Below are 27,030 nucleotides of genomic sequence, written 5' to 3' on the forward strand. Positions count from 1 at the left end.
ATCCACTTTCAGCTTTACTCGTTGGCTCGGCAATATAAAAGCACTCAGAGAAAATAGGCGCGCGACCCGAGAGGGAAAACAACTGACGACTGCTCGGGCTTTCTTGACGCACTTCCCAGGAGCAAGTGTCAACGTCGAAAGATCAGAAAGAACTAATCGAACGCGGCACTTTTTCACTTTACTCGACCAATGCGCGACATGTTTGATCCTGCCCTCATCGCCGGCCCCCGCAGGGGCAAGCGTCAAATCTTAATGCAATACATATATTATTTATAATGTTGTAGGATCATTCACTTTCCTGGGAGCGAATCCAAGCAGCGGTCGGTCTGTTGCTAAAACATATTATGAACATCCTTGATCTTCAAGGATATTCATGCGGTGCTCCTGGAGAAATCCAAGAAACTAATGTTTCCCAAATCGAAAACGATCTGAGGCTGCTTGCCCCTATGAAACAGGCATCGCTTGATGTGGAACAACTGTATCATTTATACGGGTATTTTGCAGTTTCGCCCGAAAATTTTATATTCCAGCATCTAAGTGTGAAATCGGCTCAGAAGTGTTGCACTTCATAATTCGTACAACCACGCCTCATATACTAGATCAAACTACAAACCTGAACTAGCTCTACCATGAGCTCCACATAAGATTCGAATTTATCGTATCTACACATATGTTTCGAAAACTTAATCGAGAGGAAACTCCCAGCACACTAGATAATATCTTTAATATCAATTGTAATATTATTAATACATATTAATATTTTAATACCAGATCAAGTGTCTTGCCCCATGGTTTTCCTATAGTAAATCCCATACAATCTTTGAACGACTGGCGCTAAAATATAGTTTCTCCGATCGAGCTGAAATTTCGCACAGTTGGTATGGGACCTAAATGCAATCCAAAAAGTGGACTGGAGCGAGAATCTAAATTTTGTCCCACACTATTGCACACTTTTGCTCATATCTTTTGACTCAATAGGGTCCTAAGCCACAGTCCCAATTTTAGTGCTAAACGCTTAAATTTAGGCCAAAAACATATGTTTACTAATTTTTTTTAATGTTTTTTCGTTTGTTTAAGTCCAAAAAACATTTTTTCATGTTTTTTTTAGATTTTGTCATACCTTTTGGCTTAAACTCAACTTTTGGGTGTATTTTGTTTTTCATGTTCCTTTCTGAAATGTCAGATAGGAACAACCCCAGTGTTAAAACTAAAACCCCTTTGTTTTTTGTCGACTAAGCGAATGTCAAACATAATCAAAAGTGTCAAGGTTCATTTATGGACCCGGTTTTCAAAGTAAAGTTTAGATATAATATTGTCTTTATCTGAGCGGAAAAAATGCTAAATTAGTTACAGTAACATGTTCTTTTGCGTTATAAAATAAAAACAAGATTTCATTAAACATTTTAAAACCCCATTGATCAATGTTCAAAATATTAACGCACCTCTGAATGCATCCACATTGATACCGATGGCTAATTCGGATACATGGTTGGAAATGTAGTGTACACCTCCTATTCCACCAGTGCTTTTTAGTAAAATTTCAATATATTTAGAATGTATTTATGTGAAAGTATATGCATATAGTATGTATCAAAAAAGATAACCATCAGAAGCTTTTGTGACTATTTCGAATACAGGTAACCATTTTAAGTCCAGTTCAATTAATTGGAACATAGATGAAGACTTTAAGAAAATGTTTATGACGAGAAATATAAAATCCAATTGTTTCGTGAAGGCAAACTATCGGATATATTTGATCATTGTACTGAAACTCAGGTTAAGTAGCAAAGTAACCATAACTGTTTTTTTATTTTGATTCTGTTTAAGCTCGTAGAAGGAAGGATGAGAATCCTATAATCCTATCCTCTCTCAGAATCCTCACTCAGTTCTCATCAGCATTCACTCAGGATTCTCATTGGATTCCTCGCGAAATTCACAGAAGATTTTTTGCAGAATTGTCATCAGTATCTGTTGATGATTCTAATCAGAATTATCGCAGAACTCTCATCAGCATCATCGCAGGATTCACCTAAGAGTTTTTTCAGGATTCACATCAACTTCCTCGCAGGATTCTCATCAAAATACTCTCAACGTTCTCTCCAGAATTTTGTCTTTGAAGTTGCATCAAAATCTTAAGATTCAAATATGAATCCTCCTGGGATTCTTCAGAATGTTTGAAGGATTTTCTTAAAAATGCCCTCAAATATTTTATCACCATACTCTCACAATTCACGGACTCGTTTCAATTTTTTCATTAGAATTCCTCAAAAATTTGCTTTGAATACGATGGAGAAATTCAAGGATTCTCGTCAAAATTTTTCCAGGATTATAATCAGAATCCTCTTTGGATTGCCATAAGAATATCCTCGAGATACTTATCAGAATCTTTGTAAGATTAGCATCAGAAATCTTCCCAGGATCCTCATCAGAACTCTTTCAAAGCTCTCCTCAGAATCCTCTCACGATTCCCATCAGAATCCTTTCAGAATTTCATCCACATCAGTTGATTGATCAGAATTGTTCCAGGATTCCCATCTCAACCATCCACATATCTCTTCAGAATACTCCTTTCAGAATTCTAATCAAACTTCTTTCAAGATTTTCTTCAGATTCTCCACAGAATGCTTGTAGGATTCTCCAAACAATTTTTCAGGCTTCTCAACAGAATCCTTCCAAGAAACTTATCAGAGAATATACGGAATTCTCATCAAAATCCTTTCAATATTTGCAACAAAATTCTTCCAGGATTCTTACTCAAATCCGTCAAGAATTCGCATTGGAATTCTTCGAGGATACAAATCGAAATCCTTCCAGGAATCTAGTCGAAATCCAACCCGTATTCTGATTAGAATCCTTCCTGGATTCTCATCAGAATACTTCTTGGATTCTCATCAGAATTCTTCAAGGATTTTTATCATAATCCTTCCTGAACTCGCATTAATTTTTTGCAAGGTTATTATCCAAATTTTCTATGATTCTCATCAGAAACATTGCTTAGCACTCTTAAAGATTCTTCCAGGTTTCTCATAAACGTATTTCCTAGACTCTCATCATAATCCAACCAGGATTTTCATCAGAAATCTTTCGGATTCTTATCAGGGGACGTATCAGAAGTCTCCAGCGATTGCATTAGATGCATATCAGAATTCATTCAGGATTTTCATAAACTTCCTTCGGGATTCTCATTATAATGCTTTCAAGATTATCCCATATTAACATCGTTTAATTATTTTCCTCCCAGTGTAAAATAAAGCATTGATTAAAAAGTGGAAATCCGTTACTGAACCTGAGTTCTGGAATGATGTTTAACCGTATTATAAATGCTCTTATTCAGCTTCCGATAGATTTACCTTTACGGAACAGTTGTTTATTATATTTCTCATAATGAGAGTATCCTTGAAATTTGCATATTTTGCCACACAATATTTTTTTTTCCTAAAAATATCAATTTGTGTTCCAGAACCAAATGTCGGAGCTACTGAACACAACTCAAAATGACTCTTATCAGTAGCGCAACCAGGATTTGGCTCTAGGGGGGGTTTTGTGAAGCTGAAGATTATGGGTTTTTGGTAAAATAAAGCGGGTGTAAAAACTTTCGGGCTGAATAATTTAAAATTAGGCTGATACAAATATTAATTTTCTTTTATGTCACCCCCCCCCCCCTTCAAAACTCCGAAAATTTTGAAGGGGAGAAAAAAAAAAGATTCATCAATTTTTTGGCATCAGTTGGGATTTTTTAATTTTCGAAGTAAAACACAGGTAAAATAAAGGTCCAGAGGACGATTGAAAAAAGTTGAACAACTATCGTTCAAAATAAAAATTCGAAAAAATAACTTTTTTTCTATTTTTATTTTTTTGTTCCTTATTTATTTTTGAACCCCCCCCCCCCCCCCCTCGTACCTTTCAAGCAGTCTCGGACATAACACCACATGCAAACTTAAGCTTTTCTCTTCCATTCTGGGCATACATTTATATATAAATTTACAACTCTATTCAAAGGAAATCTTTTGTACCTGGTGAAGTTTTCCAAAATGCGTATTACATATCGCGTAGTTTGTTCGAAAGTTTATCCAAGCTACATATGGATGCGCGCACATACACTGTAAAGGATCAACCTCTGGCAACCAGGCCTGTATGAATACCCAATACTGTATGCATACTTTTATAACGACTTGGCTGTATTTTGCTAATGTCAAATGTGTTTACTTTGTTCTTTTATTACCAACCGCGAATTACAAGATTATGTAAGTAATATCTGGATTTTTAATCGAGTTTCTCCGTCCATCCGAAATCCCATTTTATACACACTTTTCAACTATCAGAATCTTTCAAGTACAAGTCGCAGTAATAAGCATTGCGACTGTCATTAGCAGTTTGTCGAGGGCAAATCAGCATTGTAGATATTGAAGCATTTCCATATTGTAGACGAATTTTCAGCTTAGCAATGGAATCACCATCTTCCATAATCTTTCCTAGGGTTTTTATTTGTAATCATATACTTAAAACTAAAGAATTGCTTCTCCGGAAATTCACGTGCTATCTGGAGATCTTGAAATTTTTCCAAATGCTGAGCCAATTAAAAGATTTTTCAAAGCATCGAATTTTGCATCAAACAGCTTTTTGAACGGTATAGATATACAAACATATTTGCATGTTTGTTTGATACAAACTTCTCTTCGAAAATCTGTGGCTAATTTATCAGAAAAAGCTAGTAAACTACGTTTTTAACTCCTTCAAAAGTCTTTAAATTAGAGATCCACAACTCAAAACAACATAATTGTCAATACAACTTACTGGTCCAGTGTTTGTGGACTTTGGTGTTGAGTTTCAAAAATATATTTAAAATTTATTATAAAAAATATCTGCTCTGGGGGGGGTTTTGACCCCCAAAACCCCCCCTTGGTTGCGCCACTGACTCTTATGCGTCCCAACTTTACAAGTTCCAATTTGCTGATCATTTGATATTTCAAATACTGACTGTTTTCATTTACAGGCCATTCCACGAAAAACCGATCTGGTGGGAAACCAAATTCCGTGAAAATTTGCTATTTATTTTTGGTAGGTTATACTACATTTCCAGCCCCGGAGTGGCCTCTGATATCCAAATTCATGCAGGTGCAGGTGCAGTCAATGCCTTACACAAAACTGATGAAATTTTGAGAATTGATGAAGTGAGTCAAAAGATTTTAGCTTTTTTTGAGTTCAATGAGAATCCTTCCGGGAACTGATTATCATGAATTTCACATGTAATTAGCTTGAGAATACTGGAAAGCTAGATTGACAAGCTTGAAAATACTACAGAACAAGCTTAAATGGATTAAAAGTTAAATCATATTATTCGTTGCATCTAAACCACGTCCATGTCCTACCTCACTTAACAACATCGAAAACGTCACCAATCTCGATGTCAAGAACTAAACCATAGCATTTATTACCCCCCGGAAACGATCCATTTCCATTTTGCCACGCGATAATACCCACGCTATTGGTTGACCTCCTGTCGGGACTTTGCTTCGGTCTCGCCATTGCAATGCTTTCTCTTGCGCGTATTGTGGTAGGGTGGAACAAACTTCAAAACTAAGTTCAAGAATTCAATCTCGCATATCTTATTTAACAAGTTTTATGGTGGATATAAAGCTCCGTTAAATTTTCAGCCAAATAAATTCACTTGGAGCCAAATAAGAGCAAATGGATGAACATCTTATTTCTCTTCGTAAGATTGTGTTCCTCTATTTAGGAATTCTGATTATTATGTTTTGAAGAATGAGTTTTCACTTTGAGATGATAAATTGGTTTTTATATTGTACAGTCACCTCTCCGCATGTCGATATCGAAGTGACCATCGAGATAGGGAGAGATCGAGAAAAAGAACAATTTTTTTAATGAATACTAGATTGAAAACACTCCGTTACCAAGAAAATAATAAACATACGTCATTGCACGTTCCCGTGTTAAAACCCCAAAAATTACACACCAAATTTTCGATTTATCTTCCAGCAATTTCGTTTGCTGAAACCAATTCAGCAATACACAATTTTACTGATATTCAGCACTTATGAAATTGTTTACTGGAATTCAGCAATCTAACTTGCTGGATACTTGTCAATACCATCGGGATTGCTGATTTTCAGTAATTCAAATGACAGATGATTGATGACCAGCAATCGATTTGAAATTTTGCCGTAAACCAGCAAACATAATTACTGAACTTTCATCAGCAATTGTTTTATTTGCTGAAAACCAGCAAACAGTTTTACTTGTCAACCGATAAACTTAGAGCTAAACGAGAAAAACTGTCCTGTTCGTTTCATGGGTCTAACTGGCATGAAGTTTAAAAGAAAATTTAACCAACCAGCACCTTTTCAACATCCTTTGGAGTATCGTATTTGGTATGTAAAATATTCACTAAAATAATAAAATAAAAGTATTGTAGAATTACTTAAGTGTTTATTTCTAGGATAGCAACAATACCGGAACGGTAGACGGTACTTTGCCTCTACCTATAGGTCCTAACCCTTTCTACAATGGCGCAGAAACATGGTGTTAATGTTTGATTTTGTTAATTAAATCATTATGGCTTGTTACGCAATTGCATTTTATGTTATTTCAATAAAAATGATAATGAAATGAACAATACCTAAATTTTACACCAGCCAGGTGCTGGCAACCCAAAATTGCTGAAAAGTAGCACCCACTAGAATAACAAATAATCAAGTACTGATTAATCAGCACATTCAAAGCTATATTGCTGGATGGTCAGCAATGCAGCTGTCACCTTGATGAAAATTTGATTTGTTGAAAGAACCAGCAAATTTTGTATTGCTGCCACACTAAGATTTTATTACCGAAGTCGGTAACATTTTACTGGGTTTTTGAACAGCAGAGTTAAGTCGGTAATTTTTTATGGGTACCGAAAACTCCGCAAACTAGAAAATGTTCAGCTGTCAAAAAAGTACCGATGAGGTCAGTGAAAAATTGTCCAATACTTTGCTGTCTTTTTCGGTAAAGTTTTTTTCTGTTTACTTTAGTTCGCTGATTTTTCCAGTTTTTTTAACGGCCCAATCCCTTCAGGATATCCCCAATCTGATCATAATTTTATTGATTTCCACTCTACACTGAAAATAATACTGTGGTATTTCTAACTATGGTAGTGTGTTTGATTTTACCATTTCTGAATATGGTATAGCTACCAATATGCTTTGTTATGTTTACCATGTTTCAATTATTGACACCATGTTTTGATGGTAGCTTTAACTATTCATCAAAGTAATATAGTTGGCTACGCAATCCTAAGAGATATTTATTTATCGTTAATGTTTTCGCAAAAAAACCTAACATGGAAGCTGACATCTTGGAATTTGTTCTTCAAAGAGCCGCAGTTGCAGTAAGTTTTTATCATCTGTTTTGAAATCTCATTCAAAATTGCTCAAGCATTCACTTTTTTCAGAAAAACCATTAAGTGAAGGAAGGTACGTGGAGTTTTGAGGAACATTTTGAGATAAGTTCAGACGCCGCAATCATCAACTCCTGCGAAAAGGTACTGCCGGATGCTGATATGTCCTTACGGAAGCATCCAAATATCAAGCTTACGATGCCACTACGGGGGTTTGACGAGCTACCAGCGCGCGAATGCTGTTTTAATCACAGGAGGACGAAACCAAGCGGGGAAGTTCCGGATGGTCCAGGTATAGTCAGATAGGTTTGATTGTTATTGAGGACCCTCTGTCAAATTCATGACTATTTATAATAATTTCGATGTTGTTAAATGATCAACGCTAGCTAATTGTAAACTTTAATACGAATATTACGCAAATAAATATAATGGTAACGAAATGACATCATTAGATTTCAATGTTTTCAACCAAAATCTGACAACAAATGGCTATTACTTTTTATTCTCGTTGCAACCATGAAGATAGTATGTATTACTATGTCGCTTTGCTGTCAGAACATAGTAATCATAACCACCGTTTTGTCGTTCTAAGTACGGTACATGTTCTGCAAAAATCAAGTGGTAAAGCGGTTTTAATTTGACCCTCGATACAGTCAGCGTTACCGTGCCTTTTCTATCAGTGTATTTTCATTTTTCGCCTCTGTCGACTGCTCGTGGTTGGAGTCTGGTGTTCAATTGAAACGCATCCCAAACACCGTGTTTACGGCGTCTGGCCTGTTGGAAGTTCACCTAATAATGCAGTCCGATTTAGGCTCTAACAATTTGGGTCACCGTGAATAGAACTAAAATCTATGACGAATATCAAATATCTTTCCACCAGAATCGGAGCGGTCTTTCGGAAGTTTGAAATGAAGGGTTGGAATGACTGCTGGAATGACCTGTTAGTGTTGTGTTCAATATGGACATACCACGGAAAGGTAACTAATCTTTGCAAGAACAGAGGTGATATCTAAGCTCCAGCTAGTTCGATCAATGCTGTGCGGGTTTCGATGCGCAACGGCTGACCGTTACAATTCTGGTCCGTCGAAAGATATTCCAATACTTACCATGAGCAGCGACAAGGCAGGATGGAAATATTGACAAAAAAATCATGGATAGACATTCTGTAGCAGGAGCTTCTTACTAAAAAAGCATTTTCTGCTGGCAGATAACAAACGTGGTTAGGTAATTGTTTTCGTTGCAGTTTAACGAAAACTCGGTACAATTCATTCGATGCTGATAAGTCAGTACTAACATTCTACTGACTTTTCGGCAATCTGTAATTTTACGGTGCTTTCAGCACCAGAGTTTACTGTATTCTGTAAATAATGAAAAATGTTACCGAAAAACCAGTACTTTTATTAAGAGAAGCTGGAATCTCAGTACTTTTTATGATTTACTGATCAAAGACCGTAAAATAATTTACCGAACAGCGATGTCGTTTTTAAGTGTGTGGATCGATTGCTGAATTTACAGCACAAAAAAAAATAGCAAAATTTTGCTGGTTTCCAGCAATAAAAATTTGGTTCATTGCACGTTCCCGTGTTTAAACCCCAAAAATTAGGTCATATCGACATACAGAAAAAATATGGAAGGGAAAATTTACGAGGAACACATCGAAATACGGAGATATTGAGATAAGGAGGATATCGAGATGCGGAGAGAGAAATTGTATGCAGAATGAAGGGACCTAAGAAATTATCGACATAGGGAGAGATATTGAGTTATGGAACATCGAGATGTGGAGAGTCGACTGTAGTACTAACATTTTTGGAACATTTAATCAGTAGTAGTTTATATAGAGCTCCCTTTGGCCACATTCAAATTTTCGCCGAAAATGCTGAAAATTTAGCGGTACAATATTTTTATCTTAAGAATTTTAAATAAGATATGCCAGGTGCAAGGTTGGATTTTCAAACATCTTTATAATTTGAACGGCCCTAGTATTGCAGCACTTGATGCTTACGGCTAAGCACTACCCAGTAGTGGAATGCTTTTCTGATTACGTCGAGGATACCGGACTACAAGCGTTGCCAACTGCAAGTGTAAATGAAACTCTTCGCACCACTCTTCACCTGATTACCAAATCCTCACCAACAAGTCAGTGGTTGGGACTTGGGATTGCCAACCAAGACAGGAAGCACTGGGTTTGATTTGATTTGCGTGTTACAATTTCTTGGTTTGCCCTTGCCGGCTACCTGGAAGGTGCATTCCGTTTGATGATGAATAACATGGCGTGTTGCCCAAGTATAAATTAACAAATTATGCAGGTTTGTGGTTTAGTGTGTGTTTTAGCACCTCAGGAAGTTCGTAAAACTGCTAGCGTTACGTTGCGTTGTTTGATTAGAGCTAGTGGAAAAGTTATGTTGACCTGAATTGATTAAGAAAGAATGATAGCAAAGTTTGTCTAACTCTTGCAAATAAGACCTTATCATTATGGAGCAAAGGCGTAGCCAAGCTTTCTGTCAATGACAATATAAAGGTTATAGTTTAAAGAATAACATCGCATTTGTAGGTCCTTTTGCCACTTTAAATTAACTTAAATTGTGGTTATATTTTAATGTTAGCTTTATATACACAGCTCTCGGCTAGCATTGCATATATGTACAATAGAAAGTGATGTGTTTGGGTGGGCATCTAGGTAATTCTTAAGAAAGGGGTCCGCTTTGCGAAAGAGGACCACGTGATTGTTGAGCTGAAATCGAATTCAGGTTAACTTCTGCATCCATCAGCCCTCTCGTGATCTAGGGGTAACGCGCCCTATTTAGTGAACAGGAAGTCGTGAGTTCGATTCTCATCGAGTTTTTCGCAAATTTCACATCAATTTATATATTTAATCTAATTGCAAAGTATATGTTATGTTTAGTTTTTCTGTAGTTGTTTATATACACCGATTATATGCATTATTTGAAGAAGTAGGGTTTCATTCCTTTATTTTGTTACATGTGGAGCCAGCAACGAAATCCGGAAATTGTGTTCGGCTCGCAAAAAAAAGTATCGGTCATCTATGTTCACGGTCATACGTTCATTTCAATTTACTTTTCTATCATTTACCAAGACGAATCCCTAAAATAACCCTTTCCCATATCCAAACTGCCAGTGTTTTCTTAAGGTAGTACAGAGGGTTTATCGGCTTCATTAAAACAAGTAACACGTCAGCATTCGGACGCAGCCGGTGTCTTTATTATTTGTTATAGTAATGAGAGCTGTGTAAGAACAGCTGTTCTCGTAACTGCGAGGGGTCAATCATGCACACCGTTTATATCCAGCTTTTTACGCTGGCTTGGTATAAACTTTGAATCACCCCTACCTGACATTTCTTGCCTACACTATAATTTTTATGGTGGAATCTAAATGAGCTTTTTAGGTTGAATGGTTTTGGAAATGGATATCGAGTTTCCTATTTTATACTAATACTCCGATAGTTTTATGTTGAAACACATTTATTTAGCAGAGTTGATCGTTTGGATCGTTGCTGGTTATACAAAGAGTGTTATGAAGTTAAAAGGTTGAAATACATGATTTCATGATTACATGATTTCACAGATTATATATGTGCAATTTTTTTCACTCAAGCTTATGGACCGATGCACGAGTTCACTTATTTGACTTTTGAGCGGTGCCAAATTCACCGATTTCCATGAACACATAAATAACACGGTACCGCTAAAACGTCACATAGTGAACGTGCATAGGTCCAAGATTATTATAATGACAGGTTTACCGATCTTAGCAGTCAGTGGGTGCGCGGTGTGGTTAGCTGCGGGGAAGGCGGAAGTTACAGCTGGCGAGTTGGCTAGCTGGCGGGTTTGTGTACTCAACCGTTTCTATGGGGTTGTTAGGGAATGTTTATTCCAACAAACATAAACACACTGAAGTGAAAATTTTCTCCAGCATTTTGTCGCGAATCAAATATTAGTCTTTAATGTAGTATTCCAGGGGGCCCAGATAGCCGTAGCGGTAAAACGCGCAGCTATTCAGCAAGACCAAGCTGAGGGTCGTGGGTTCGAATCCCACCGGTCGAGGATCTTTTCGGGTTGGAAATTTTCTCGACTTCCCAGGGCATAGAGTATCTTCGTACCTGCCACACGATATATGCATGCAAAAATGGTCATTGGCACAGTAAGCTCTCAGTTAATAACTCATAAGAACACTAAGCTGAGAAGCAGGCTCTGTCCCAGTGGGGACGGAATGCCAGAAAGAAGAAGTAGTATTCCGGTGTTTTGTGTCTAAGAAAAGCAGATTATTTGAAAAATTGGTTTACAATTGCATGTAATGCATGTAAATGTGGAAATTTCGAATAGTGCAGCGGGTGGGAGCCACCCATCACCGATGGTCTACCGATGAAAGAGAGGATGCGCCACGATGTCGCCTTCTGACGATGACGGTTGTATTCTTGTAACTTTATCTCGTAAGTTAAGTCATTCTACTATCAGTGCATTACACAGTGAAGTAAATTCAGATACTTTGCCGCGTATACCACACAGATGTGGGTGTAGAAGAAACATTCTATACCTACTTTGTCACGCCATGCATCTGATATCCAAACAACCAAAACTCGCCAGCTGTCACTTGGCATTTCAAAATGGCGGAATGGGAAATCTGACACATTGGGCTACCTCCCTTCTAGATACCTTGCATAGGTCCATACAGGAAGAACTAGTAAGCCACTGAAAAACGGCCATGGAGTTGCCTGATCGCATTCATTTTCTGAATTATTGCTTTGTTATTTTGGTGCTCTCACTAAATCGTATGCCGTCAGAATTAAAAAAAAATGTATGTAACCTACCCCCAAAATATAAATTTTTGCCTCACAAATGTTGGAAAAAGCCACCACGGCGTAGACCTTGACAACAACAAATCAATGAACATCTCGTACCACCCCTCTCGTTGTAGACAATTTGCATGGCCAACAAATACATTAAACGATGAAATAGTTTTATTGGTTGTTATCTGAAATCACTGCCTACTAAGAGCAATCCATAAAATCTGTAGGCAAGAAATGTCAAAATCGAATCACTTTAATAGCTAGCGTGGAAAGCTGCATGCATTCGCTGAAGTTTAATCACGATGGTTACTTGGGCCAACTATGTTTAACTTTAAATATATACAGTGATGCCTGTTCAGATTACTTTCTTACATTTGTGACAAACGATGTTTGTCTAGAATTATGTTAGCTAAAGATTTTTAATTCAGTATCAGCACAGTAATAACTCTCAAAGGCACAATTATCCAAATGCGCTCGAATTCTGGGATGACGCCTAGAATTTAATCTAGAATCAAATAAGTGGTGTGGAGCAACAACGATTTTTTAATCATCCCAATACTTTATTATAAACGTGAATTTATTGAATTTACTGACTAATTTACGAGTCCAGGCTTAACTATTATTCAATTCCAATTTCCAACAAAAGGGTTGGTAACTGCTGGATGAAAAAAGGGATTCGTATAGCTTTGCTAAGCATTTTCTTGGACTGTTTGTTCCAGGAATATTTCAGAACTATTCCAGTTTTTGTAATAATTCTTCAAAAATCCGACAGGAATTTACCATAGAACTCCTGGAAAGATTCTTCATGGAATTCTCGGAGATATTTTTCTTGGTACTGCGACCAGAAGTTCTTTATTTTTTCCTGCAAATCTATTGCTTTTGAAATACTTTCATGAGATTAATCGAGAATTTTGAAAAGAATTATCCATTTCCAGGATTTTTATTAGGATTTTTAAAGCCTTCCCTTAAGCATTTGTCTGAAGATTCCTTTCACTAATATTTCCTTCGGGAATTCCACCAAAATGCCATCTCAAATTACATTCCCAAATTCCTGGATATTTTTAAGAAATACTATACAAGATTTTTTTCTACTATATCTTCCGATATTCTATCTAAATGTTTTTTTTCTGAAAAAAACGTAAAAAATGACTTTTTAATGAATGTTCGAATCCTCTGAGCAGAATCTCAAATAGAGAAACTTAAAAGTAGATGGAGTACCGTGTACCTTTTAATTCCGCTCCTAAATGCTTATCTTTGACAGATACGCGTATTTCGACTACCACTTGCAGTCTTCTTCAGTGTCAGTTACTCGTATCCACTGAAGAAATCGTCGCATCTCTCTACCTTAAATACTAACACCAGATAAGTACCTACACAATCAATCGACCTAGGAAAAATTTTTCGACGGGAGTATACCTGTCATGTCTTGGTCAAAAATTGTCCCCCCCCTTTTTCAATCGTTCTTTCTCGTCACCACATTTCGGGGAAACCAGTCATTCGGGGAAAAGTAGCACAATCACTTCGATGATTCTGAACGCACTTCTTTATGTTCTTCTTCTTCTTTCTGGCGTTACGTCCCAACTGGGACAAAGCCTGCTTCTCAGATTAGTGTTCTTATGAGCATTTCCACAGTTATTAACTGAGAGCTTTCTTTGCCGATTGACCATTTTTGCATGTGTATATCGTGTGGCAGTTACGATGATACTCTATGCCCTGGGAATCGAGAAAATTTCCTTTACGAAAAGATCCTCGACCAGTGGGACTCGAACCCACGACCCTCAGCATGGTCATGCTGAATAGCTGAGCGTTTACCGCGACGGCTATCTGGGCCCCTTCTTTATGTCTTTTCGTTTTAATTATGCTGCAATAATTTTTGGCGTCCATTCTTCTATTGGTTTAATTATAAATTTTGCCTTCTTTTAAAAATAGGCTGTGCTTTGTATTTATACTGTTTTAATTTTTTTATGTAGTAAAGCTAAATGATGACCATTTTATATTTTGCTGTTTTATCAATTCTTGCCAGATGTGTTGTTAGAATGATAATTACTTTAAAACCTGTCAATATTCAACATATATATTTTTTTGGGGCAAACGCGTGATCTCCTTCCGAGATTTGCTGGAAAAAATATTATTTCAATCACATATTTTCCCATCTCTCGATACTAGACGGGGTACACATCCAATATGAGAATTTGCATTGATAGAACTTTGAATTAGAGCTTTTGATATTTGACAAAAAAAATCCATTATTTTATCAAGTAATATTCATCGAGTGTTACGTCTAAACTGGGACATAGCTTGATCTGCAACGAAATATTCTATGAGCGTTCCCTTGATGAATAACTGCGAACTTTCTTTGCCAATTTACTGTTTTCAAATATGTATATCGCAACAAGCTCGAAGATACTCTATATTCTGAGTTGTAGAGATCCATTACGAGTTTGTAATGCTCTCTAATGTCACAACAGTTTTTGAAATTCTTAGCTTGGAAAATCTCTGAACGAACACCACGTTTGTTTAGAACCTACCAACTTTTTTTGCCGACATTTATTTTAATCATTATGCCAAACGGCCATTATGCCAATCGGCCATTATGCCAAACGGCCATTATGCCAAACGACCATTATGCCAAACGGGATACAATCTTCCATTATATCTCTCCAAAATATTACTGTGGACCCCTTCTCAATGAAATGCGTCAGAAGACCATCTAGGTTCTAGATGTTCCATCAGTAAGTTCTGCAATAATTAGTCTAATGATATCAATGGTTCAATCGCCGCGACTTGATGTGTCAGTGAATCATCGATTTGTTTTCGGCGAGAATTAACGTACAAATAAATTGCCAGATTGTCCGGACGTTTCGGTCGTTTTACTGGCCTACGACCATCTTCTGCGGACTCTAAAATATATTTTTTAACATTTAGAACACATCAAAAACATAAAATTAACACCTTACAATCTTCTAGCCGTTTGTTTACAGTTGGACGGCCATAACTTTTACAAACATCATAATACATAAATTTCTACATACAACATACATACAAATATTTTCTGGTCATGTGTTGGTAATAGATTTAAGCTTAGTTATAATAGAGTTGTACGCCGTCTTAAAATTGGCAGAGTCTTTCTGTTTGTTTACAACATTATCATCGCCTCGTATCATAATGTGAAAAGTTTCTGTTATTAATCTAGTGTAGCTATTTGTAACTTGGTCAAGTATTTTTGTCTTGTCAAAGTCGAAAATATGTCCTTCTTCTATAGTGTGTTGTGACAATCCTGTACCAGATATGTTTTTTGTTTTTACATTATACTTATGTTGACTTAGACGTTTACACAGAAATTGACTTGTTTCACCAACGTACGATTTTTCACATGCACCACAAGGAATCTCATATACTACATTTATGTTTTTGTCTTTAGATATTTTGTCTTTAGTTTTTGTAAATAGTACATCTTTAATTTTGTCAACTGGTTTATAAGCCACCTTAAAGTCGTGTTGTCTTAGATATCTAGATAGCTTTTCACCTAGTCCTTCAATATATGGTATCGTTATAAAATTGTTCGTAGCGTTTTCCTTGTCTTGTAGTGTATTGTACATTTTGTGTAGTCTTTCCCTAATAACTTTTTCTACAAGGAAACACGGGTAGTTGTTTCCTGTGAGAATTTGTTTAACCGTTTTCAACGTGTTTACCCGATACTTAGCATGAGTTAACTTTAAGGCTCTATCTACTAGTGCTATTATTGTATTGTTTTTGTGTATGAAAGGACTAACAGAGGTAAAATCTAAATATCTACCGTCTGCATCTTTCGGGAACCACTCCGTTGTGATTGTGTTGTCTTCGCGCCGCAGAATCATGTCCAGAAATTTCAGTTTTCCTTCTACTTCTAATTCAACAGTGAACTGCAGCCGTTGATGGAAGCCATTGAATACGTTCAAAATTGCCTCCACTTCCTCCTTTCGCGCACACAACAAACAATCATCCACGTACCGCTTCAAGAAACGAGGTACAATTCCCCGAGTACACAGCTTCTCCAACGCATCTTTCTCTATTCGCTCTAGTACGATGTTTGCTACCACCGGTGATATTGGCGAACCCATCGGGATGCCAAATTTCTGCTTATAAAATTTCCCCTTGTACTGGAAATAGGTAGAATCCAGTACAATCTTTACCATCTCGGTGAAACTTTCCTCATCCAGCTTGGTGTGCTCTTCTATTTCTTCCCACCTCAGGCGTATCGATTCGAGTGCGAAGTCGACCGGTACATTGGCCGTCCAACTGTAAACAAACGGCTAGAAGATTGTAAGGTGTTAATTTTATGCTTTTGATGTGTTCTAAATGTTAAAAAATATATTTTAGAGTCCGCAGAAGATGGTCGTAGGCCAGTAAAACGACCGAAACGTCCGGACAATCTGGCAATTTATTTGTACGTTAATTCTCGCCGAAAACAAATCGATGATTCACTGACACAATAATTAGTCTAGCACTTCATCCAGAAACTCCTTCAATGAAAATTCCAGGAATTTTTCTGAGGTCCAAGAATACCTGACATAACTTTTTGCAGACTCTGAGAAAAAATATTCTGAGAAATTCTCTTAATTTTATCCTAGAGATAATCCATTAGATGTTCCTATAAGTACAGCTTGATTATTTTACGAGGGAATAAATGGAAATGCCTGACATTACTTTGTGAATTCCTGGAGGATTTTACTAGGGAGTTCTTAGAAGAACTTCAATAGAAATTCCACAACAAGATTCTCTAAAAAATCTCTGGTGAAATACTTGCAGGAACTTTTTGAAATATAGCAACATTATCTGGATTTTTTTTAATTTCCCAAAATGTTTTCATTGAAAGTGCAAATGTTACATATTCTATATACACAATATAAGGAATGGTACCTATTGCTTGTAACTGTATACTGTATTTTGGTTTTCTGAAAGTTTTGATTTAAGCAATTTTTTCGGTTTACCTTAGGTGGGGTAACATTGATCACCCATGTAAACGATGTTCGGTATTATCGAAAATGTCATTTCATACTACATACTGTGGCCGTGCGGGTAGTGTCATCAGCGCATCGTGTCATGGGGTGTGGTTTCGATTCCCGCTTCAGCCATTGTAACTTTACGAAAGGAATGTTTCTTTGCTGTGCCATTGAAGCATGCTTGTCCGTTGCCTACTGGTAAGTTACAGCCTGTGCAGCAAAACGGCAAATGGCAAATTTCTTTACGAAATTCTGCACTCTAATAGTTATTAGTTAATTTCGCTAAATTTAGACAATGGAGCGTATTTGGTGATACATTTATAAGTAAAAATGACATTTTCCTTTCTCATATCATTTGCAGAACTCACGTGAGGAACAAATCTTTGGTTGTTTCATCCACAATCATGGACATTAGTGTTTCGAAAATTTGGAAATGGGTGCATGAACATAACTAAATTTTCGCAAAAACTTGAATTTGCATATACTCCTAGAAGCATGCGATTACGGTTATGCCTGATGCATCTCCTGGAAGAATCAAAGAAGTGAAGTTTGAATAATTGTACAGGGGAAATCCCAAACATGCATGCAGGTAATAGCTGAAAACTATTTTAGACATATTACTTGAAGTACATATCTCTGGAGTAATTATTGAAGGAATCCAAGTAAATTGTTGAAAGCGTTGCTGGTGGAAATATCTCTGTTATTAAATATTTCAACAAATAACAACAAGTTGTTCTTAGAAGCACTGTAAGGCCTTTTTACTATCTTTATATAAATGATTAGTTTGAATTCATATAATTATGTTTTTTTTTCGGGTTCTTCGTTAGAACAAAGTGTTATTGTTCAAAAAACTGTGGAAGAATTCAAGCTGGTTTAGTGTGTTCAAGAATCCTGGAGGGAAAATTTATGAGGAACATTTGGATGACTTTTTCCTCGAATCCCAGATTGAATTCAGTAAGGAATTTCAAGAGAAGAGTTTTTATTGAAGATTTGTAATGATATTATGTTCCTAGGAGAATCCCAGAAGTTCCAAATTGTAAAGACATATCTGAAGGGACATATATCTTGAGTAAAAATACATAAATGTATTCAGCGAAGAATTCAAAAATCTTTTTCCTGTAATGCTCTTATATTATCGCTGAAAGTATGCTATCTTATCAGACATTATACACAAATTTTGCAATGGATAAAATTTGTGTATGATGTCTGATAAGATCTATGGCATAAGCTTGATTTTGTAATGGACTCCAAAAAAACATGATAATAATAAATATTTTATGAATAAGGATTGTAATTTTTCGTAAAATTTCAGATATATTATTTCTCATCGGCCAAAAGAGGGGCAACGATCATCAAATGTCCGCTCTGACTTACCCCATGAAAGTAAATTGAACTTCTAATTTACATTTGTTTGTCTATTAATCCACTTCAAACTACGAACTCTTCCTACAGTTTATAAATCGCAATTCAAAACCATTGGATAACATTGAATAGATCTATCTTTCAATCCGGAATCAGTGATGAAATTACTACAAAATCTGAATCGATTCCCTTCCACCCAATTTTCGCCCTTTTGCCCCTCGAAACCCAATATGCACCCGGAGGATTAATTACAAACACCATCCGGTTTGAATTCGATACCTACCTGGACCGTTGCTGTGGCAAGCAGAGCTGATTGGGACGACCCGATGCTCGACTGCCGGGCGTTTTGACCGACTGTGACCGACTGTGGTGGGGACTTCCGTATCTGAAAAGAAGCAGACGGTAGAAAAAAAAACTTAATACGATTGATACAACGCAAAGTGGATCGTCATGAAAAATACATCAGGAGCAGCGCTGTGCATACCCGTGAAAACATTCTATTTGAATACAATAGGTTTTTAGGGGCCCAGATAGCTGTAGCGTTAAACGCTCAGCTATTAGCAATACCAAGCTGAGAGTAGTAGGTTCTAATCCTACTAGTCGAGGATCTTCTAGTATCTAGAACTAGTAATAACGGGTTAACAATGAACCGAATTGTATTTTTTCCAATTTACATACCATTTTTTCTTTCGTTTTGTTCCATTCAATTAATAGTATAACACATTTTCACATTTCTTACTATACAATTACGGAAATTTACTCATACTGCATTCAGAGAAAAATAGCACAATTTATTGTAATTCATTCTTGACTTTATTGTACTCCATAGATGTTATTGTGTTTGAATGAGTTCAACTATTAATTAATTATAAATTTTTATTCGGGTGACTCAGTACTGCAGCGACATCGTCTGCATCCAAAAGAGGGGTTGGTGGATTTGTGATCCCACCGCTACTCACATTAGAGCTTTCCCGAGCACAACCCACGTTTCGGAGATTTATGCTGTCGCTTGACTCTGTTCGGTCACCATCGAGGTGTGATTTCCTCTGGGTGCCTTTTTCTCCGTGGCGAACATAGTTCGCCTGCAGCATCGCCATACTATATGGTGCAGATTGAGTGCCGTGGCCTTTGCGCGCGGTTGGTTGGAGAACTCGAACGAAGTGGGGTAGATGTTCCGGTATGCGTCATAGCACCAGTATTCGTCACCCTGGATTGTATACCGTTTTACGACACAAATAGGCATACAGCGCGATCCTTCTTCTTTTCGGCATTACGTCCCCACTGGGACAGAGCCTGCTTCTCAGCTTAGGGTTCTTATGAGCACTTCCACAGTTATTAACTGAGACCTTACTGTGCCTATGACCATTTTTGCATGTGTATATCGTGTGGCAGGTACGAAGATACTCTATGCCCTGGGAAGTCGAGAAAATTTCCAACCCGAAAAAATCCTCGACCAGTGGGATTAGAACCCACGACCCTCAGCTTGGTCTTGCTGAATAGCTGCGCGTTTACCGCTACGGCTATATGGGTTACCCCCGTGATCCACAAATAACTTTAAATAAATGAGGCTACATTCTCAGAAACCTAACATTTTATTGAGAAAATAAACAAATAATTTTCCTCAAAAGTTTTGCTCTTTTATACCTTATTTCGCAATAATGTTCCTGAATTCGAGTCTAGTACACGACACTGAAGACGGCCTTACATTTGAGGTGGAAATACGCGTATCTGTCGAAGGATACAAACTGTAGTGGAATTAAATGGTATAGTACTTAATTCGGTTTTTTCATCTACTTTGTTCTTGAGTTCGCCAATTCAGATATCAATGTAGGTGGCGAATTCAGAAACCGGAATTAAAAACGTTGTGAACACTGTTGCAGCCGATCCACTATTGGCCACCCCAATTTTCAATACAAAAATATAGTTCCTCATCAGTTATTATATTTTTGCAGCTAAACATGGTTTGAAAGCTTTCGCTTGAAGTATAGACAGTATTCAAGTTTTTGTTAGATTTAAAAAGAAATCTTAAGATGCCGAATATTGATACACCTACCCTAGTAGTGGCAGTGCACAGGAGATAGTAGTTAGTTGGATGACAGTGTGGTTGCACAAGAGCTTATCGTTCAGAAAAGTAAATTAAAATCGCATAACGTTCCACGGTGACGCGCCTGCTTGTGGCTCTGCAATAGTTGGCGTTCTATAACTAGACATATTCTACTATATCATTTAAAATCTGAATACATACGAGACTTGATTAGGATTCACCACACTGGAATCAACGAGAATTGGTTCCAGGTCTTTCGTCGTGAGTTGGCTGGTAGGTTTTCGTGTTTTTTGCATTCGTCCAGTGCAATCTTTTGCATTTGTGGTAGATTGCAGAACAACTTTAGCACTTCGAATATCAGGACTGCAGTTTGCATGAGTTTGAATTTGACAAAAATATGTGGTGCAAAAATGGTGGTTCAAAAAATCGAAGTTTTTATGGGACTTACTGTGGGAAAAGTAAGGTGTTCATTCGATTTGTTAAAGTGTTCGTCCACGTGCCTAGGTTAGAGCAACGTTGATACTAGAGTTTCCAATTTCTTCGGGATTTGACTTCCTGGGAAACGGGAATAAATTTGCCATTTCGGGATGGTACACAAATTATGTCACGCTAAATTTCAACTTTTTGGATGTCACGTTTTTTGTATGAGTCCTACCAAAATTTTGTATGGCTTGTCACGCTTGGCTTGATCCCCTCCCCCCTTAGAGCGTGACGTAATTCCCGGGAAATCCCGGGATCCCGTGAAATTCTCAAAAAAACGTGAAAATAAAGGTAATTTTATGGATTTTTTCGTATTCCTTGTATTTATATTTTATACCAATACAATATATTGTTTATATTTGTATGATTATTTATCTTTTTGTGAGTATTTAATTCATGTTTCTCAAAAAAATCTGTTGGACTCGTTTAAGACGCTAGACTTTAAAACAAGAAATTTTGTAACTTTAAGCAAACGTCCATGGGAAGGTTATTCTTGACATATCGTTAAAAGTTCAAATAACATTTTCCAACATTGAAACTATCCTTTCAAGCACATTTAAATAAAAAACAACTAAAATCTCACGTTGAAAATTGTGACGGTTGCATCCATGAAAATTTTATAAATATACTCAATTCATGGGAAAGATTTCTCGAAAAATCCTCTATTTTGTATAGAATATAATCTTTTTTGGGAAAAAAAATATCGTTAAAGAGATATCCATTTTATCCACAAATGTTTGATTTCGAAAAACAACAAATAAATATCAAAATATAACTAATGATCTAGTGAGGTTATTGGTTAGAATGATAAGAAAAGCAAATTGTGCGTGTCTATGTTTGAAAAAAGATGGATTATTATTTTTTTAACAAAACTACCCAGGAAATGCGGAAATCCCGGGATATATGGGAATCCCGGGAAATGTTCCCGGGATTGTAAACTCTAGTTGATACTGTTAGATACATTCGTCGGCTCCAACTTTACTGAAGACCGTTTACAAAACGGTCGCCTTGTTAATTAGTTATTTTTGTATGAGTTGAGCATCATTGCCTTTAATTACATATTGAGCTGCTCTAAAGGCTCAGTGGATTATGCACTGAAACATAGTAGCCATAGTTTGTGTGTGCTAATTTTCACCCCAGATGTACAATGTTGCCTGTTCAGATGATAAGTTAGCACTGTTCAAGAATTTTGAATTGATTATAAATCAATAACTAATTACTGAGACGTCCGATTAGAATACGGTCTTTGGCAAAGTGGTAGCTGATGAATGTATCTAACTGTATCAGCATTGCTTTAATCCTCAAGAGCACGTGAGCAAACACTATAACCGATTGAATGAATTCTTTAGTTTTCCCATAATATAAACTTTGAAGGGCTTGTGCATTCTCAATTTTCATCCAAATGAGCTCAAATTTTGGGAGGACACTAAGAATTTTATCTAGAATTGCATGAGTGCTGCGGAGCACAAACGATTTTTTAAACCCTAATGCCTATCAACTTACCATTTTTTTTTACTTCTATAATTTTTGGAACATGATTGTTATTATTCTTATATTGTCGGGATTTGATCTAACTTTGTTTTAAGTATCTTCTATTTGCTATTGAGTTACACATTGCATTGAAACGTTTAAAGGTGTGGAGTTATATATCTGGTTGATAAATCGCACTAAAGGTAATGAAGACCTCATCATTTATTCAGAATGTGACTTTCTTTACCTCAACTTCTCATTTATTGCAATCTATCACGGACTTTTCATGATAGAAAGCTGATTTGATACGAGCAGAGGCGAATATCTGAATATCTTAACTATCGATTTGGATGATTTTTTTTTTAAATATGAAGAAATTGTTCGTTCATTTTTAGGAAAAATCCTTGAAGATAATCAAGTTTTGGAAAAAAAACTCACAAGTTTTAGGCGAAATTTCTGGATTACTTTGAAAGGAGTATATCAGAAATATCTGTGAAAGAACTGTTCGACAAATAATGTCAGATGTTTCTGGAATCATATGATATTTTCAAATCTTCTGATCAAAAACGACGACGGTTTACCTCAATCTTTGGAATTCAAATCTTTTCCATACAAAACCGTCAAGCATCAAAACCCGAACGCTTGAGCAAAGGCAAATCATCAAACTCAGTTTGGAATAAGTTCTCTTCGAGTCACGTTTAAGTTATACAGATAATTATGTATTATCACTAGTCAATAATGATAAATTCTATATTAAAAATTAAATTTAAAAAGTGCAAATTACTTGTACAATGAGATAACATTTGACCTTGAATCCGGACAGCAGCAGCAATATTTATATTTATTTAGTATTTATATCCGGACACTTTCGAATCGAAATCCGGACCGCTACATTTTAACGCAAAAAATCGTGAAAAGTTTATAAGAATTTTAAGCATCCACTTACATAATTGAATGACCACATAGTTTGGCTTTGATTACCTCACTTGAAGCAAATTATATTCGAGTCAGTGCTGTGGGTTGGAACTGGTTCATTGAAAATTCGATTGAATTGTTTTTAGGCAAGCAAAAGGCTTTTTGCTCACTAATAAAACTTCTTACAATAAAATTGTATCGGTTTTGTATTAAGTTTATTATTTTATTCATACAAACTTGAACAAGTAAAACATGCGATTTTAAAATGATGTCCGGATTTAAAACCACTTGCCTGTGATCCTGGACAGCCTTCGTTCATAACTTCAAATGATAATGTATAATATATTTTAACTCTTCAGTCGTCGCGCTGTTGTATTTTGCACAACACTGCTGATAAAACCTCGCTTTTCGTTCACAGCAACAGCGTGGAGGTACTGGCGGTGGCAAACCACGCGTTTACCGGAGGGTCATACCGCTTCTTGAATAAGGGCACTTGAAACCTCCTTCCTTTTGGCTGTCTTAGTAGTATTTTTCGAATAACAAGCAAAGTCGTTCCCATAGGGGACGTTAACCACAAGGAAGGACGTTTCAAGTAATACTGTTTTCATATGGTATGCCCTCTTCAACATCTAATCCAATTTCTCTCGCCGTTCCCTTACGGTACCTATCCATCTAGTTCTCATTGCTTTTTTCTCCTTGCACTTCTCCTTTTTCACTTTGAGCAAAAACAGACCGATATGGCGGTAAACAAATCGAATATAGTTATTTAGGCAACAAGTGGCAAAATGATGATTTTTTCAGCACGAGTTGTACATTTATCCAACGAGGCTCGCCGAGTTGGATAAATACAACGAGTGCTGAAAAAATCGAGTTTTGCAACGAGTTGCCTACAACATTTTTTGCTGTTTCGAAAAATGCCGTTTCAGCTGGATGAACTCTAAATGCACAAACAAACATTTCAAGAGAACCCACATGGGCACACATCAATGCGTGGTATCAATTCAGTATTTTTCAATCACGTAGGCTGTGATACAGTAGTACCTACCCATGAATGTCACAAGTTTTCACGCTCCCATCGGTATTAGGTAAGACAGCACAAACACTAGTTGACTACAAATATTGGACAATTCGATTCCAATTCAGAATCGCCAGCCTGTGTGGGGTCATTCATCAATCACGTGGTCATTCATGAGGCGAGGAAGTGTCTGGCCAATGATCACGGTCCATACAAATTTCAAAATTTTTGTATGGACAAATGACCACGAGGGGGGAGGGGTTGGCCTGGAATCCCAAAAAACTGATCATGTGGTTAATGGTTCGCAAAGTTTTAGAATGTGTAATAATACGACAAGTTGTCGAAGATACCGAGGTTTTAGGACTTCAAATAACAAAGTTATGGTAAAAAATGTGAAAAGTACAAATATATTACGTAATAGTTTAAAAATTACACATATGAACAGACGTAACACTCGAACAATTTTCATCGTACAACGAAATAGCTCTCAATTCTAATGATTGGTAGTTGTCTTACTGCTCACCCGCTTTTGCTCGCGTTTGACTTTTGCGCAGTACCGCCACCTAGTTCCCGGTTGGTCAAATGCAGTGTTTTTTGAATTGGGCATACATATTCGCGTTACTATGTTTTGTGTTGATAATTTTGCTAGATGATACGTATGCTTGTATGTGCTATTTAAGTCAAAATCGTGAAATGTTTCATTATTTTACCCAATACATCACTAACACTAAAATACAATAAAATGGATGTGCTGTTTGAAAAAGATCTAGTTTATCAATTGAAAATTAAATTTTTTGAACATTTTTTTTTTTTTTTTGCAAAAAACGTCATTAGTTTAAGTAGATGAAAAAACCGAATTTAGTACTATACCATTTAATTCCACTAGAGTTTGTATTCTTTGACAGATACGCATATTTCGACCTCAACTGTAAGGCCGTCTTCAGTGTCGTGTACTAGACTCGATGTATATTGATTTTAGGGTTAAGATGAATCATAGCCAAGCCTCAAATTTTCAAGAGCACAAATCTGGAGAACCAAACATTCGTTTAAGGTGTGACTTTGATTCATTTTCACCTTAGGGCGACTATGTATAGGGAGATTAACGGCATAATAAACAGATTAAGCGAATGCCTTTTTAAAGTTCATAAAATAACAATATTTTTAATTCACCTTCGACTAGTTTTCAAGTTGGATATTAATATGACGTGTTACATTCAGGTGAAGAAAATCATATCATATGTCAGAAAAGCAGGATAGAAAATTGAGATGGAAAATTGGCTACACTGAAAACATTCTACAAGCTCGATCAACGTGTTTCACAAGTGAATTCTCACTGATTGCGAAACACGTCAGCCGAAGGTGTAAAAACAGTTGTTATCGAGTATCGAAATTCAAATGTAAAACACGTTAATTTATGGATTGTCGAGAACTTTGCTAATATATTTATTAGCGAAATCGTTATTTTCTGATACCTGGTTCCGATTTCGGGCGCATGGTTTATCCAAAAAGAACATGTTGAGTAAAATATCGGCTTTGCAAACTAGTTCCACTAGTGATAAAATCGCAATTGTAAGTCACGTTGAAATCATGTGTGGATGACTTTGCTAAAGAACTTATGTTGAACTTTAGTAGAATTAAAAGTTTAACAAGTTATTTCACCTTGCTAATCGACACGACAGATTCAAGTTGAAAAGAATATGGATTGAACGTGTGAATTATTTTCAGTGTGGTGAAAAGGTATCGGGACAAAATGAAAACCTTTGTGAAATTGAGTGATTCCAATATTGTCAATCGTTCTGATATGGAAACGGCTTCCCCTTAATCATAATAGCAAAAAAAAACCTCTCTGGGTTCGCTTCTTTACTCAAAAATGAGGTGCATCCATCGCCTTGCGTATATGCCAAATTAAAGCTGCGAGAAATTTGAGTCAAATTTTTAAGCACAGTTGAAGCAAAATATAAACTTTCATACCGTCAGAATACAATACAGACTTCATGAAATGTATGAAATTTTTAAGGAACTATGCGATTCTCAGAGATCAAGGGGGTGACCATGGATTTCGTCCCGTTAGTTCGTTACGCCCTTAATCCCCCAATACATGAGATAATGATAAGTTCGTTTTATACCATCATTTTATTTAACCCTCTTTATTTACAAAACATTCATTTGAACCAATCCTTAATCGTAGGAATCATCGTAGATATATTCAGGTGAAGGTATATGATTTGTTATGAAGCGCATATTACATATATAAAATATACAACAATAGTATGGAACAGTGGTAGAAATGTTTGCATCGCGAAGCGTCTCACGAGAGTAAACTAACGCAAAACAAACATGACACTCAGGTTTGGTGTGAGTAAGTTCGCACCCGCCTGTTCAGGAGAACTTACCAAAAGAAATAACAAAAAGTTCGCGAACATTTACTCGCGAGTAACCAAACGAGGTGATCTATTATGGTATTGACATACAAATCAATTGTATATCCATCAAATCGACAGTAAGCTACCAGTTGGTAGGCAAAATCCCTTGACAATCAGCAATTTCGGAAGGTAAAAAGCG

At 36.5% G+C, this 27,030-nt stretch overlaps 1 protein-coding gene across 3 annotated transcripts in view; it reads right to left on the reverse strand.

Moving 5' to 3' along the window:
• The window catches only part of LOC5577804 (serine-rich adhesin for platelets), a 572,874-nt gene that overhangs the window by 68,632 nt on the left and 477,212 nt on the right, over window positions 1-27,030 (reverse strand). For all 3 annotated transcript variants that reach the window (XM_021840347.1, XM_021840346.1, XM_021840348.1), the window contains one exon: window positions 18,828-18,929. In XM_021840347.1, the coding sequence (XP_021696039.1) occupies window positions 18,828-18,929 (102 nt within the window). The remainder of the gene's footprint in view (window positions 1-18,827; window positions 18,930-27,030) is intronic.

Source organism: Aedes aegypti, chromosome 2 (assembly GCF_002204515.2).
Source record: "Aedes aegypti strain LVP_AGWG chromosome 2, AaegL5.0 Primary Assembly, whole genome shotgun sequence".
Lineage (NCBI taxonomy): Eukaryota > Metazoa > Arthropoda > Insecta > Diptera > Culicidae > Aedes > Aedes aegypti.